This window comes from Schistocerca americana, chromosome 8 (genome assembly GCF_021461395.2).
Source record: "Schistocerca americana isolate TAMUIC-IGC-003095 chromosome 8, iqSchAmer2.1, whole genome shotgun sequence".
Lineage (NCBI taxonomy): Eukaryota > Metazoa > Arthropoda > Insecta > Orthoptera > Acrididae > Schistocerca > Schistocerca americana.
In genome coordinates this window covers 39,664,709-39,681,164 of record NC_060126.1, presented here as the reverse complement: position 1 = coordinate 39,681,164, position 16,456 = coordinate 39,664,709, and the positions used below count along the sequence as shown (strand labels likewise).

The 16,456-nt window shown below is 46.3% G+C and overlaps 1 protein-coding gene across 1 annotated transcript in view; it reads right to left on the bottom strand.

The window, feature by feature from the left end:
- Positions 1-16,456, bottom strand: part of LOC124544918 (anaphase-promoting complex subunit 7) — a 168,347-nt gene that overhangs the window by 135,414 nt on the left and 16,477 nt on the right. Inside the window, exon 3 of the mRNA XM_047123658.1 lies at positions 3,534-3,715. Within this exon, the coding sequence (XP_046979614.1) occupies positions 3,534-3,715 (182 nt within the window). The remainder of the gene's footprint in view (positions 1-3,533; positions 3,716-16,456) is intronic.

Here is a 16,456-nt window from a genome sequence, read left to right as displayed (position 1 = left end):
GAGAGACTTGGTCATCAAGATAAACATCACGTACGAGATGTGCTCTCTTGTTTTCGTATATCAGTTAAGTGCCCTGATACCACATCATTTTGTGATGGATGTGTTCTTAGCAAATCCCACTGTAAACCATTTATTCATCACAGAGATCGTTCACAAACTGTCAGTGAGTTGATCAATGCAGACATTAATGGAGCCATGTCTACTGACTCAATAAATGGTTCTTGTTACTATGTGATTTTTGAAGATGATTTTTATCATTTCGTTTGGATATATTTCATGTGAAATAAATCTGAAGTGGCTAACAATTTGAAAACATTTTTGAAGGAGTCTGATGCTACTGGTCATAAGGTAAAAGTATTTCGGTTTGGTGGTGGAGGAGAGTTTAATTGTAACATGGTAGCTGCTGTTCTACGAGACTGTGATGTTGAGTTTCATCTTATATGTCCAGACACTACTGAGCAAAATGATGTTGCCGAACAAGCAAATCGACATATAGTTGAAATAGCTAGCTCAATTTTAAAGTCTAGCAAGTCACCTAACTCGTTTTGAGCTCATGCATGTGACACAGGCATTTTTCTACTCAAATGTAGTGGGAAGCCAAATGCTGAAGGTAAAACACCTTTCAAACTGTGGACTGGCAAAGTGTTTAACAGTTTTACTACCTACGAATTTTTGGATCAAAATGCTATGTTTAATTGCCAAAGAAATTTCATTCTAAGTTCAATGAAAAGGCTATACCTGGTCATTTCATTGGCTATGTGAATGGCAAAGATGGTTCCAGAGTGTGGATTCCATCAAAACATCGTATGATGAAATCACGCAATGTTGATTTTCAACCAGAAAAGCTACGTACAACTGGAAATTCGATTGAATTGGAATTTAATTCTGTGCCTGAAGAAACAGGAGACAAAAGTGAATCTACTGTTGATCAGATTGAAACTAGTGACCAAGAATATTTGAATGAGTTACCAAATCCACGAGTTCGTGAAATATGTCCTCCAGTAAAATTTAGTGACTACGAATTAGGATACCAGCCTCACCACTCTCAAGAAGCACATGCATTATTTTACCTGACGAAAACAATCCATGAAGAGATTGCACCAACAAACTTCAACGAAGCTATGGAAAGTAGTAATTCCAATGAATGGTTTATGTGATGAAAGAAGAAATGAAGGCGTTTGAAGAAAATGATACCTTGGACTTGGTAGAACCGCCTAAAGGAAAACATGTTATCAATAACAAATGGGTAATTCATATAAAATATAAGCCAGAAAAAGCTGACTGACTGATACCGTGCTCGCTTGGTTGTGCGCAATATGTTTCAACGTGCCAGACTGGATTATGATGAAACATTTAGTCCAGTTGCTCGTTATGATTCTATTCATGCTATAATAGTGATTGCAGCTTAAGAAAATTTGAAACGTGCTCAGTTTGACATTAGAACTGCATTTTTATATGGTGACTTGGATACAGAAATATACATGGTTCAACCAGAAGGTTTCTATGAAGGGTGAGGTTGTGTTTGTCGACTTGAAATCATTGTATGGACTTAAGCAATCACCCGTTGCTGGACTAATAAGTTTCATTCATTCATGAAAAAATGGCTTTATTATTTCAATAGCAGGTTCTTACAATTTACATTCGACAAATCAAAACAGAAAATTGCTGATTGTTATTTATGTCAATGAGGGACTTACAGCAGGAATAACTGAAAGTGCGGAGAATTCATTTTTAGATAGGTTAAGGTCTGAATTCAAAACAACAGTGGGATCCTTAGACTCATTTTTAGGTATGCAAATAGAGCAATGAGAGTCTGGCTTGTTTATTTCACAGCGAGCATACACAGAGAAGATTCTACATTGTTTTAACATGGCTGATTCAAAATCATTAAAACTCCATGTGATAATGAACAATTAGATAGTGAATATAGCAATAATCTTGACAACAACATTACTTATTGTTCAGCTGTGGAATCATTAATGTACCTGGCATGCTCTGCTCATCCAGATCTTGCTTATGCTGGTTCAAAGTTGCTCGATCTATGGCTAAACCCACTTCTTCTGATTGGAATGCTGTAAAACATATTTTCAAATATCTTTGTGGCACTTCAGACTTAGGTCTCTTCTATACTTCATCTGGCGGTAAACTTTCTGCCTATGCTGATGCTGACTTTGCTGGCAACACTAAAACAAGATGATCCACAAATGGTTTTGTTTCGATGATTGGTGATACGGCTCTATTGTGGACATTTCAACTGCAGAAATCAGTTGCACTATCCACCACTGAAGCGGAGTTCGTTGCTGCAAGTGAAGAAGCCAAGGAGTTAGTATGGCTCAACAGACTGCTTTCGGGGCTCAGTGGAAAAAGTAATACGCCCGTATTGTTCATTGACAATGCAAGTGCCATTAAATTAGTGAAACATGCAGAGGTCCACAAACGTTCTAAGCACATTGAAATACGGCATTATTTTGTTGCGTGAACTCTATGGAAATGGGGATATCAATGTAGAATGTGTGTGTTCTGAAAATCAACTAGGTGACATGTTTACAAAGCCTTTAAAATCAAACAAATTTAAAGCAAGGTGTACCAAGATAAGACTTCATAACTAATGTGTTTTGACCTCATATTTTTTTATTTAATAGTTGTTCAGTGGACGACAGTCTGATTTGAGTGGAAGTGCTAAAGTAAATAAATCAGAATTGTGTTTCCTCTCCTCTCCTATGGTAGTGCTTGGCTCTGTGTTGTGAGTTTCTTTGCTCTTATGAGTTTATTTTGTTTCCCATGTTATTACTCTTTGAAGTTTCTGTTGTTGTTGCTGTGAGTCATCTTTCAGATGTTAAAGAAAGAAGATCACTATTCCTGAAAGTGTTGTGTCCTTGCTATAAAATTATATCCTAAGTTCACCCACAACAATTACTTTCAAACATTTGCCACTTGAAGTAACATACTGTGTTCTACCAGAATCGTGCAGCCACTTATTTTTGAATCGAATAATGGAAACTCCAGGTAGGAATATCAACAAGGTAAGAAAAGACAGATTGATACTTACTGTAAATAAGACACACCAAGTTTCAGGCAGGCACATAAAGCTTTTGGCCACAGCCTTCGTCAGTAAAAGAGAAACACACACCATTCACAAATGCAAGCAAGCACATCTCACGCACACATGGCAGAAGCTTAATTTATGTGTCTTTTAACTGTGCTGTCTGCAATTTAATGTGTCTTTTTTACAGTAAGTAACAATCTGTCTTTTCCTACACTGTCAATCTTATTTTTGAAAAGATATTCCTTATAACTGAGTCTCAATAAGCTGACAATGTGACACAGTGCCAAATGGCTTTTAAAAATCGAGGAAGATACAGTGATTGTTAGTGGATTTTTTTAAATCCAACAACAAAGGAAAAAAACATCATTCAGATATATTAAAGTAATAGTTGCATTGCTAGAGGGAGCTGAACATACCAATAAATCAAATATGGAATTGTGACAGAAGGACCCATTCACACTTACTTCCTTACTACTAACATGCTTACCCTAAGAACTTCCTTGTAAGCTGTTATGGCAGAACGCTCCATTCCTCCTTGCTGATACAGTTTCGCCAAAGCCATGTTGATTTTTGCATTTCGTTGTTTACCAGGTATACTCTGCAAAACACCTATTGCTTGGTGATTTTGTTTCAGATTAACGTGACAAAGATGCATCTGGTACTTTATATCTGCAAGAAATAAAGCTGCAGTTAAAAGTTTTATACATATATATATACACGTATATACATAAAATCTACTCCCGAAGCAAGAGCAGAAGAACACAAATATAAAATGTATTACAGTTTGCAAGCTACTGAAGCTAGTGGCTCCTCCTTCTGAATGAAGGTTTGAAAAGAAATTTAGAGGGGTAAGTCTACCCTGACAGAGTTCGGGGTGACTTTTCCAAACTCTACCCCTTTTCCTAAACCTCATCAGTTCTTTTTCATCAGCCCTCTATTTTTCCCTTCAACCCTTCTGTCAGAAGGAGCAACCACTGGCTCCGAAAGCTTGCAAACTGTAATATCTGTTATGTAAGTGATCTCCTGCCAATGGTTGGTGAGTGAGTGTATATATAAAAACCTTGATGACGTTCAATATTTTTGTAACTGATTTGTAACGTGGCACACTGTTGGGGGACTACTGGACAGAACACCAGTGTTGAATCACTTACTCGAAATTTACTAGCCAGTACTTTATTTAAAAAAAAAAAAAAGTTTATCGCCAGCTGTCAAAACTAACTGTGGTATTCTGCACCAAGAAACCCAATCACAATATGAATTTTACACACTCAGTTATTAGACACTATTAGCATAACAACTCTACAGTAATTCTTAATACTTTCTCTCAGTGTCACTTCTTGAACTACTAGCTTCTTCAATGGGCAAAAGAAAATAGATATTAGCCGCATATATTTATTCTGTACACTCAAAATACTAATATCAGCCCTTTTACAATGAATCACTCTTTCACCAATAGTCCTCCCAAAGCATGCCTAGTGGTGGACATGGAGGGTTGGTTAGTTGTATGATTAAAAGGACCAACTACTAGGACATCAGAACCCTTTTCCTTGAACAGACAGGTCAACATGATTGTAGATCAGAGATAGCCTATTACGTAAAACCCAAGGGAAGAAAACCTCGAGGTTGGTTGGTTGGTTTGTGTGATTAAAGGGACCAGACTGCTAAGGTCATCGGTCCCTTTTTCCAAGTACTAAAAACACCCACAGAGAATAAAAAAGATTAACAGAAGAAAGCACAGACGACACAGAACAAGAGAAACTGAGACAAAGACCAGACAAAACGAACTAAAATCACACAGAGTGTGACGGTGGTTGGCCGACCATAGAAATAAAAAAAGGAAAAGCCAACCACTGAGAACACATTAAAAGACGCAGCTTAAAATCGTAGGCCAAAGGCCAGAATCAACACAAAACAATAAGATAAAACAGAAACACTTAGATTAAATGATAAAAAACCCCTGCCCGAATAAAACGTAAAACTAAGTCAGCCATAGCAGAGTCATCCGTTAAAAGGGCAGGGAGCGTGCCAGGCAGTGCGAACGTCTGCCTGAGCACAGCTAAAAGCGGACACTCCAATAAAATATGGACCACAGATAAAACGGAGCCGCAGCGACATAGAGGGGCGTCCTCACGGCGCAATAAGTGGCCGTGCGTAAGCCGAGTGTGCCCAATGCGCAGCCGGCAGAGGACAACACACTCCTTGCGGGAGACCCTCATGGACGACCGCCACACAGTCGTCGTCGCCTTGATTAGACGTAGTTTGATGGGCGTGGGCAGATTGCGCCATTCAGCGCTCCAAAGCGAGAGAACTTCACGGCGGAAGACTGCCCGCAAATCAGTCTCCAGGAGGCCAATGTCCAGGGTGGGTTCACTGGTGGCCTGTTTGGCCAAGTGGTCAACACGTTCATTGCCCGGGATACTGATGTGACCAGGGGTCCACACAAAGACCACAGAACGGCCACAACGCGCAAGAGTATGCAGGGACTCATGGATAGCCATCACCAGACGAGAACGAGGAAAACACTGGTCGAGAGCTCGTAAACCGCTCAGGGAATCGCTACGGATAATGAAGGACTCACCTGAGCAGGAGCAGATATACTTGAGGGCACGAAAGATGGCAACCAGCTCAGCAGTGTAAACGCTGCAGCCATCCGGCAAGGAACATTGTTCGGAATGGTCCCCTAGAGTTAGCGCATACCCGACACGACCAGCAACCATCGAACCGTCAGTGTAAACAATTCCAGAGCCCTGATACGTGGCCAGGATGGAATAAAAGCGGCGGCGGAAGGCCTCTGGAGGGACTGAGTCCTTCGAGCCCCGTGCCAAGTCGAACTGGATGCAAGGGCGAGGAACACACCACAGGGGTGTAGGCAGAGGTGCCCGGAAAGGAGGTGGAACAGGGAAAAACCCAAGCCCGGAGAGAAGCTCCTTGACATGTACGGCGATCGGACAACCGGACCGGGGCCGACGGTCTGGCAGATGGACGACGGACTGCGGGAACAGGACACGGTAATTTGGATGCCCGGGTAAGTTAAAAACATGGGCAGCATAAGCAGCCAGTAATTGTTGGCGTCGTAACCGCAGTGGAGGGACACCTGCCTCCACTAGTATGCTGTCCACAGGGCTGGTGCGGAAAGCACCAGTGGCAAGGCGTATCCCGCTATGGAGGATTGGGTCCAGCACCCGCAACGCAGATGGGGATGCTGAGCCATAAGCCAGGCTCCCATAATCCAGACGAGATTGGATTAACGCTTGGTAGAGCCGGAACAGGGTAGCTCGGTCGGCGCCCCAGCGGGTGTGGCTCAAACAACGCAGAGCATTGAGATGCCGCCAACACGCCTGTTTGAGCTGCCGGATATGAGGCAGCCAAGTCAACCGGGCATCGAAAACCACCCCCAAAAACCCGCGTGATTCCACCACTGAAAGAAGTTCGCCATTAAGAGAAAGCTGCAGCTCCGGGTGGACAGTGCGTCGCCGGCAGAAATGCATAACGCAGGTCTTGGCTGCCGAAAACTGGAACCCATCAGCTACAGCCCAAGACTGCGCCTTGCGGATAGCGCCCTGTAGCTGACGTTCAACAGCTGCAATGCCAGTAGAGCTGTAGTAAAGGCAGAAGTCATCAGCATACAGGGAAGCGGAGACAGAATTTCCCACGGCCGCAGCGAGCCCGTTAATGGCTATTAAAAACAGGCAGACACTTAAAACAGAACCCTGTGGCACACCGGTCTCCTGGACGTGGGAGGAACTATACGAGGCCGCAACTTGCACGCGGAAGGTACGATACGACAGAAAATTGCGGATAAAAATCGGCAGAGGACCCCGAAGACCCCACCCATGAAGTGAAGAAAGGATGTGATGACGCCATGTCGTATCATACGCCTTCCGCATGTCGAAAAAGACAGCGACCAGGTGCTGACGGCGGGCAAAGGCAGTACGGATGGCCGACTCCAGGCTCACCAGATTGTCGGTGGCGGAGCGGCCTTTACGGAACCCACCCTGAGACGGAGTCAGAAGGCCCAGAGACTCCATTACCCAATTTAAGCGCCGGCTCACCATCCGTTCAAGCAACTTGCAAAGAACGTTGGTGAGGCTAATGGGACGTTAGCTGTCCACCTCCAGAGGGTGCTTTCCAGGTTTCAAAATGGGGATGACAATGCTGTCCCGCCATTGCGACGGAAATTCCCCCTCGACCCAAAGACGGTTGTAAAGATCGAGGAGGCATCACTGGCAGTCCACTGAAAGGTGTTTCAGCATCTGACAGTGGATGCCATCTGGCCCAGGAGCGGTATCAGGGCAAGCGGCTAGGGCACTGCGAAATTCCCACTCACTGAATGGAGCATTGTAAGATTCTGAGTGGTGGGTGCGAAACGAAAGGCTCCGACGCTCCATCCGCTCTCGAATGGAGCGGAAGGCCGGAGGGTAATTCGCAGAAGTGGAACTCATAGCAAAATGCTTTGCCAAGCAGTTGGCAATTTTGTCGGAGTCTGTACAAACAGCTCCATTCAGTGAGAGCGCAGGGACGCTGGCAGGGGTCCGATAGCCGAAGACGCGCCGAATCTTGGCCCAGACCTGCGATGGAGTGACATGGAGGCCAATGGTGGACACATACCGCTCCCAGCATTCCTTCTTGCCTTGGCGGATAAGGAGGCGGGCCTGCGCACGCAGCCGTTTGAAGGCGATAAGGTGGTCTATGGAGGGATGTCGCTTGTAACGCTGGAGCACCCGCCGGCGATCTTTAATCGCTTCAGCGATCTCAGGCGATCACCAAGGCACAGCCCTCCGCCGAGGAGACCCAGAAGAACGGGGAATGGCAGATTCGGCGGCAGTAACGATGCCGGTGGTGACCGATTGAACCACCGCATCAATGTCATCAGTAGAGAGAGGCTCAATAGCGGCAGTGGAGGAGAACAAGTCCCAGTCAGCCTTATTCATAGCCCATCTGCTAGGGCGCCCAGAAGAGTGACGCTGTGGTAGTGACAGAAAGATCGGAAAGTGGTCACTACCACACAGGTCGTCATGCACACTCCATTGGACAGACGGTAAGAGACTAGGGCTACAGATGGAAAGGTCAATGGCGGAGTATGTGCCATGCGCCACACTGAAGTGTGTGAAGGCACCATCATTTAACAGCGAGAGATCGAGTTGCGACAATAAATGCTCAACGATGGCGCCTCGACCTGTTGCCACTGACCCACCCCACAGAGGGTTATGGGCATTGAAGTCGCCCAATAGCAAGAAAGGAGGCGGCAATTGGGCTACCAGTGCAGCCAGGACATGCTGCGAGACATCACCATCCGGTGGAAGGTAAAGACTGCAGACGGTAACAGCCTGTGGCGTCCACACCCGAACAACGACAGCCTCTAAAGGTGTTTGGAGAGGGACAGACTCGCTGTGCAGAGTGTGAAGGACATAGAGGCAGACGCCACCAGACACGCTTTCATAAGCTGCCCGGTTCTTATAATAACCCCGATAGCCACGGAGGGCGGGGGTTCGCATTGCTGGAAACCAAGTTTCCTGAAGAGGAATGCAGAAGAAAAGGTGAAGGCCGATAAGTTGGCGGAGCTCAGCTAGATGGTGGAAGAAAACGCTGCAGTTCCACTGGAGGATGGTGTTGGCCATGGCTGGGAAAGGCGTGACGGGACTGGGAAGGCAGATTACGCCGCTGGGTCACCTGCTGCCTCCGATGGAGCACCCGTGCAAATGCTATCCATTGCGTCCGAGGGACCGGCGAGATCGAGGTCTTCAGCGGACGCCAGAATCTCCACCTCGTCCTCAGACGCAGAGCCTGTAGGAAGCAGTGGGATGGGTGCCACCGCAATATCGTTGGTCTTGGGGACTTTCTTCTTTTTCTGCTTGTCGCGCTGTGCCTTCGGTGGTTCAGGCTTCATGGGCTTCACTGGGTCAGTCTCAGGGACAGACGACGACCGTGAGGCCCGACGACCAGGGACTGCTGGGTGTTTCAAGCACTTGCGGGCGTCCGCTTTTCCACTGGTCGGAACTTGCGAAGGGAGGTCCCCAAGGGATCCCTTCCTGGCGAAAGTAGCCGAAGAAGTCTTCTGCTTCTCCGGCTGGGAAGGGGGAGCTGATGTCCCCGATGGTTGGGAGGGTGTTGCTCCTGGAGAAGATGGAGCAGGAGCAACAGGGTGTGAAGTGCCCCCCACAATCAAGGGGGCTTTTGGATGCTGACCAATCATAGAACCAACCGTATGGGATGACACAGGAGATGGAAGAACCGTCGTTGCAGCAGCGGCGTACGTTGACGTCATTGCCACAGGATGGAGCCGCTCGTATTTCCGTCTAGCCTCGGGGTAGGTCAGGGGGTCCAAGGTCTTATATTCCATTATCTTCCTTTCTTTCTGAAATATCCTACAGTCCGGCGAGCAGGGGGAATGGTGTTCTCCGCAGTTAACACAGATAGGAGGCGGGGCATATGGAGTATCAGTATGTGAAGGACGTCCACAATCCCAACACGTGATGCTAGAAGTACAGCGAGATGACATGTGCCCGAACTTCCAGCATTTAAAACACCGCATCGGAGGAGGGATATATGGCTTCACATCACAACGGTAAACCATCACCTTAACCTTTTCGGGTAAAACATCACCCTCAAAGGCCAAGATGAAGGCACCGGTGGTTACCTGATTATCTCTCGGACCCCGATGGACGCGCCGGACGAAGTGAACACCTCGTCGTTCTAGGTTGGCGCGTAGTTCATCGTCGGAATGCAGAAGAAGATCCCTGTGGACCATGTTTAAACTTTTATGGGGAGTGATGGTGACGGAAAGATCCCCCAACTTGTCACAAGTGAGCAATCTCCGTGACTGGGCAGAGGATGCTGTTTTGATGAGAACCGACCCAGAGTGCATTTTAGACAAGCCCTCCACCTCCCCGAACTTGTCCTCTAAATGCTCCACAAAAAGCTGAGGCTTAGTTTGCATAAAAGATTCACCATTGACCTGCGTACAGACAAGGTACCGGGGTGAATAATCTCCACTGCTGTCTTTAGCCATGCGTTCCTCCCATGGAGTGGCCAGGGAGGGAAATGATCTTGGATTGAATTGCTTGCCGTTGAGGTTAGACCTTGATCGATTAGAGACTGCTAGCGGAGGCCCTCCAGCGAGAGATGATGTACCACGCTTCATTGCGGGTCATCCGCCCTGGTGCCACCCACTCCGACCAGGGGCTCTGCCCACGGGCGCCAGCCAGCCACAGCAAAGACCACCTGGCAGGATGGCCTTTGCTGGGAGTCCCGATGCCCCAGAGGGATAGGTATCTACTCCTCGGCATACGTGGAGAGGTAGCAGCTCAGGCATCAGCAGTGCGATCCCTGTGTAGTTAGGGGGCTACCACCAAGAGGGTACATGACGACCCCACCACAACGGACTGGCTACCATGCTGGATGTCGGGTGTCGAAATATCCATGTACATTGGAGGGAATGTATGCCACCCGGAACACACTGCAGTGGATGTGGCCGGAAGCTCGATGTAAGTCCAACTCCATGAAACATCAGGTGTGCCAGATCTTAGGGCAAGATGGATTTCTAGATGCACCACGTAAGGTGTCCTCCCCCAAATGGTACGCACTAACGGAAAAAATTTAGAAACAGAGTGGTCAAACCCCTTAGGGGACCATCACATTAAAGGCCGAAACAGTTGAGACTCCTTTTAGTCGCCTCTTACGACAGGCAGGAATACCGCGGGCCTATTCTTACCCCCGAACCCGCAGGGGGGGAAAACCTCGAGGTCTATCACAACTCAACTAAGACTAGATAAAGGACAAACATGAAGAAAAGGTGACATAGGAAGAAAGGCAGTCGAGATGCCCCTCTAGGAAGCAGTCATAAGCCCCTGAACGCAGAGTGCAATGAGGGGACACACATCCCTAACCACCTCACCACTTACCAAAGGTACTCCACTCAGAAACTGCCTAGGAAAGACAAGGGCAACAGAAGCACAGACAGACAAAAGATGAACAGGCTGAACAGACCATGCAAGAGGGGGATGAAGAGCAAAAAGAGCAGGTAGGGTGAGGGCGGACAGCTGTAGCCCAGTCTGGGCCGAGGAGACAACAGAGTATTCTCCCAACTCCTCAATGGGCTAACAAGGTTGAGTGGCCTTCTCTTAAAGACCGTGATAAAAGCCCCTTCCACAAATAAAATGTAAAACAATACCAGCCACTGAGGCACTGTCTCCTAACACCAGGAGTAGCCACAGGGTGGCTCAGTTGTGACAGTTTACCAAAATATCAACCTCTCCCAAACAGGAACCACAATGCCAGTGGCGTTGGTCCTCCCAATGGAGGAGATGACTACCACTCAGCCAAGTACAGGTGATGTGGAGCCGACAAAGGACAGTAGAGTTCTTGCGAGAGGCCCGCATGGAGGACCTCCATAAATTTGTAGTCTCCTTTATCATCTGTAGCTACTTTTAACAAGTCGAAGTGAGCCATTCCCTATTCCAGATTCCTAAACAGTGTAATACTGATTGGAGGTCTGTTTCCAGAATACTGAAATAAAGAATCGTATTACTGGTAGCCAGTTTTGACAGAGTATCAACGAGTTCTTTCCCTGGGATCCCAATGTGACCAGGGGTCCAGACAAAGGTCACTGAGCATCCACATTGTTGGAGGACACGCAGGGAATCCTGGATAGCCACAACCAACGGATGGCTAGGGTAACACTGGTCAAGAGCTTGCAAACTGCTGAAGGAGTCACTGCTGAAGAGAAAGAACCTACCAGTGCAGGAATGGATATGCTCGAAAGCACAAGAGATGGTTACCAACTCTGCAGTGAAAACACTCTGCAGTGCAAGGAGTCCAGTCCAACATGTCACCTGTAAGTATAAACAAAGCCTACGTGACCAGCAACCATCAAGCCATCAGTGCAGACTATTTCTGAACCCTGTGATGCACCAAGGATGCAGAAGAGCTGGTAGCAGAGGGACTCAGGATGAACCGAGTCTTTTGGACCTTGTCATTGGTGAAGACAAAGCTGTGGCCAAGGGACGCACCATTGAGGTGTACGTGAGTAGACCCGGAGGAGAGGTGGAAGAGGAAACAACTAGAGTTCAGAAGGAGGGGCAAAAGATGGATTGCGATTGTAAGCCTTGATCTGGGCCACTATAGCGGGAGATGGATTTCCACATTAGGAAAAAGGAGACGGTAGATCGGGTGCTTTGGGAAGCTGCAAATGTGTGCAGTTGACAAAAATATTGTCTCCAGTGAGGTCAAAGTTGAGTGACAGTGAAGTCACCTGGTTGTGTATAACAGGTGTAGGTGACCAATTTAATAGTTGGATGTTTTTGCCAGCTACCCAATTCTGCTGTGACAGTTCTAGGGTCATCTACAGTCAATAGCACATAAATACCTAGATCATGCAGAACTAACTGGAGACGACTTTAACCTGCCGAGTATAAACTGGGATGTCTATGGATTCACTGCTGGGGTACAGCCAGACAGTTGCGCGAAATACTTTTGAACACATTTTCTGAAAATTGTTTTTAGTGCCTAACTCGGCAGCTGCAGCCAACAGGCAATGGAAATATCTTAGACCTTGTAGCTACAAATAGGATGGATCTTATCAACAATGTCAGTATACAAACGGGGCTTAGTGATCATGATGCCTTTAAAGCACCTATGATTACAAAAGTTAATAAATCTATTAAGAAGGCTAGCAGAGTGCTTCTGATAGATAGAGCAGATAAGCAGTTATAAGCATCTCCCTTGGACATTGAATTGGCATCCATTAAGATGGTAGCCAGTGGTTGGGAAGGGAGTAAGACAGGGTTGTAGCCTCTCCCCGATGTTGTTCAATCTGTATATTGAGCAAGCAGTAAAGGAAACAAAAGAAAAATTCGGAGTAGGTATTAAAATTCATGGAGAAGAAATAAAAACTTTGAGGTTTGCCGATGACATTGTAATACTGTCAGAGACAGCAAAGGACTTGGATGAGCAGTTGAATGGAATGGACAGTGTCTTGAAAGGAGGATATAAGATGAACATCAACAAAAGCAAAACAAGGATCATGGAATGTAGTCTAATTAAGTCGGGTGATGCTGAGGGAATTAGATTAGGCAATGAGGCACTTAAAGTAGTAAAGGAGTTTTGCTATTTGGGGAGCAAAATAGCTGATGATGGTCGAAGTAGAGAGGATATAAAATGTAGGCTGGCAATGGCAAGGAAAGCGTTTCTGAAGAAGAGAAATTTGTTAACATCCAGTATAGATTTAAGTGTCAGGAAGTCATTTCTGAAAGTATTCGTATGGAGTGTAGCCATGTATGGAAGTGAAACATGGACAATAAATAGTTTGGACAAGAAGAGAATAGAAGCTTTCGAAATGTGGTGCTACAGAAGAATGCTGAAGATTAGATGGGTAGATCACATAACTAATGAGGAAGTATTAAATAGGATTGGGGAGAAGAGAAGTTTGTGGCACAACTTGACCAGAAGAAGGGATCGGTTGGTAGGACATGTTCTGAGACATCAAGGGATCACCAATTTAGTATTGGAGGGCAGCGTGGAGGGTAAAAATCGTAGAGGGAGACCAAGAGATGAATACACTAAGCAGATTCAGAAGGATGTAGGTTGCAGTAGGTACTGGGAGATGAAAAAGCTTGCACAGGATAGAGTAGCATGGAGAGCTGCATCAAACCAGTCTCAGGACTGAAGACCACAACAACAACAACAAGATGGATGTAAAGGAATTACGGTCAAAGTTTAAGCATATTGTAAACTGTGCTCTGGAGAGTTATGTGCCCAGTAAGTGGACAAAGGATGGAAAAGACCCACTATAGTTTAATAATGAAATCTGGCAGATGCTGAGGAAGCAGAGGCTGTTGCACTCTAGGTTCAAAAGCTAACGCACAAATTACTTAGTAGAAATTCGTACGTCTCTGTAAAGATCTATGCACGCAGTGTACAACAACTACCACTGTCACACGTCAGCAAAAGATCTGTCTGAGAACACAAGAAAATTCTGGTCCTATGTCAAACTGATAAGCGAGCTTGTGGCTTTCATCTAGTCACTTATTAACCTGTTTGTTAGCTGGTTGGTTGGTTTAAAAAAGGGAGGAAGGGACCAAACTTCATACAAGGTCATCAGTCCCTCGTTCCTAATAAAACAATAAACTATGCCACAAATGTGAGAATAAAACAAACGAGAGATATAACACAAAATGAAAAGAAAGGAAAAACTGCAAGAACGAAGGAAAGGCAACGAACACTAAAAGGAAAAAAAGAGGTCAAGAAAACAACAGAGACACGCTAGAAACAGAAGAGAGTAAAACAAGAAAGATTACAGTGGCTGGTCGGCCACGAGGATAAAAAGGAAAAGCCAGCCAGTCTGCAACACATTAAAACCTCCACCATAAAAGCATTAAGGTGGAGGACACAGAGGGACAAAGGACATGCGCTAAAACTTAGATCAAATGATAAAATCTGCCCTCACAAATAAAACGTAAAACTAAATCAGCCAATGAGGCGTTGTCAGATAAAATGAGTGGCAACGAGTCCGGTAACCCATTATTTCGTTGCTGGGCAGTCAAAGTGGGAAACTGAACCAGAATATGGGCCACAGTCAATAGGGGGCCACACCAACACTGAGGCAGGTCTTCACGGCACAAGAGGTAACTGTGAGTTGCCCAAGTGTGGCCAATGTGGAGCCGGCAGAGGACAACTGATTCACTGCGAGAGGCCCACATGAAAGACTTCCACACATTCGTAGACTCATTAATGATATGCAGTTTGTTGTGCGTACTGTTATGCTGTTCCGTCTCCAAAAGCCAAAAAACCCCTGCGGCGTAAGTCAGAACGCAGGTCATGTTCAGAGATTCCCACCTCCAGAAGCGGTTTCTGCATAGCCTGCTTGCCCAGCCTGTCGGCAAGTTTGTTGCCTGGGATGCCAACGTGTCCTGGGGTCCACACAAACACCACTGAACGACAGTATGGGACCAGTCCAGGGCATAGATGGAGTCTTTGAGTGGATGCCACCAATGGATGGCAAGGGTAGCACTAGTCAATAGCTTATAGGCCACTAAAGGAGTCAGTACACAGAAGAAATAATTCCTCGGGGCATGAACGGATATACTGAAGAGCACGAGATATGGTCAGCAGCTCTGCAGTGAATACACCGCAGCAATCGGGCAAGGAATGCTGTTCAATATGGCCTCTGTGGACAAAGGCAAAGCCAACATTACCATCAGATATCGAGCTGGTGGTATAAACCACTTCAGAGCCCCGGAACACTTCAAGAACCGAGAGGAAGTGACAGCAGAGAGCCGCAGGGTTAACTGAGTCCTTAGCGCCACGCGAAAGGTCCAGGGAAAGATTTGGCCTACAGCTACACCATGGAGGTGTACATCAATGGACCTCGACGAGAAGTGGTGAAAGGAAGGACTCCAGTTCAGACAGAAGTGATCGCACGTGAACTGCAGTCTTTAGCCCTGACCTGGGCCACCTATGTGGGAGGTGAACCACAAATACATTATATAGTGTGATGTTTTATAGACATACATCACATTGGGTGACCTTCCCTGCACAATCTCCACTTCTGGAGAATTTTTAAAAGTGGTGGCACATCAAACCAACAATGGGGACCATGCATTCATTTAATAAAAAGTTGTAGAAAATGCCGGTAGTGGAAACTCAAGTCCCGAATCATAACCAGGTGCAAGCAGGGCCTGCACCAAGAAAACCATGTGATGGAGGGGCAGAGGCGGAAAGGGACAGTGTGAGTATATGCTCGCAGCACAGAATGGAAGCACTGTTGCATAGGCTACAGCCCCGTGGTAGCCAAGCACATATTCATAAAAGAGATGTGGGCCCTCTGGAGGGGGCAGGGAAGAGTACGGTAGGCTAACACAGGTGTTTGGATCTCTGGTTAATTGTGGTTGTATAATTTTCCCCCTGGTATCAGCAGGCAGCCCTGAAAGACTCATTTACGTAACGTGGGTAAATGTGCTAACATTTGCTTCTGAATGGAGACAGTAGACTGGTCTTGCACAAAAAGCACCAGCTGCAACTCTTACTTCACAAGGGTGCATGGAGTAACGAAGTATGGGCAATGCTCTTATGCCATAGGGGACATATTCTTAGCTGAGACCAGATAACATTAATGTTTCTTAAAACCCTAATAAAATCATTCTGATCTGCTTGCCAGCTGTTCTTGCTGAGGAAACAGAGAGTGCCAAGTTCCCCTGTTCTTGTAATCATATTAATCTGTTGTCAAGTAATATAGCTAAAAAGTGGAATTGTTCAACTACTTGTGGCAGTTCATCTTTTAAGGAAAGTTCCCTGTGATGACGTACAGACCTCTAGTTGTTGAAATCTATGGCATACGATTTTGTTGGTAAGAAATGACACCCACGATTCTGCGGCCTGTCATGTGCCTGCCCCCCCCCCCCCCCCCCCCCCCTC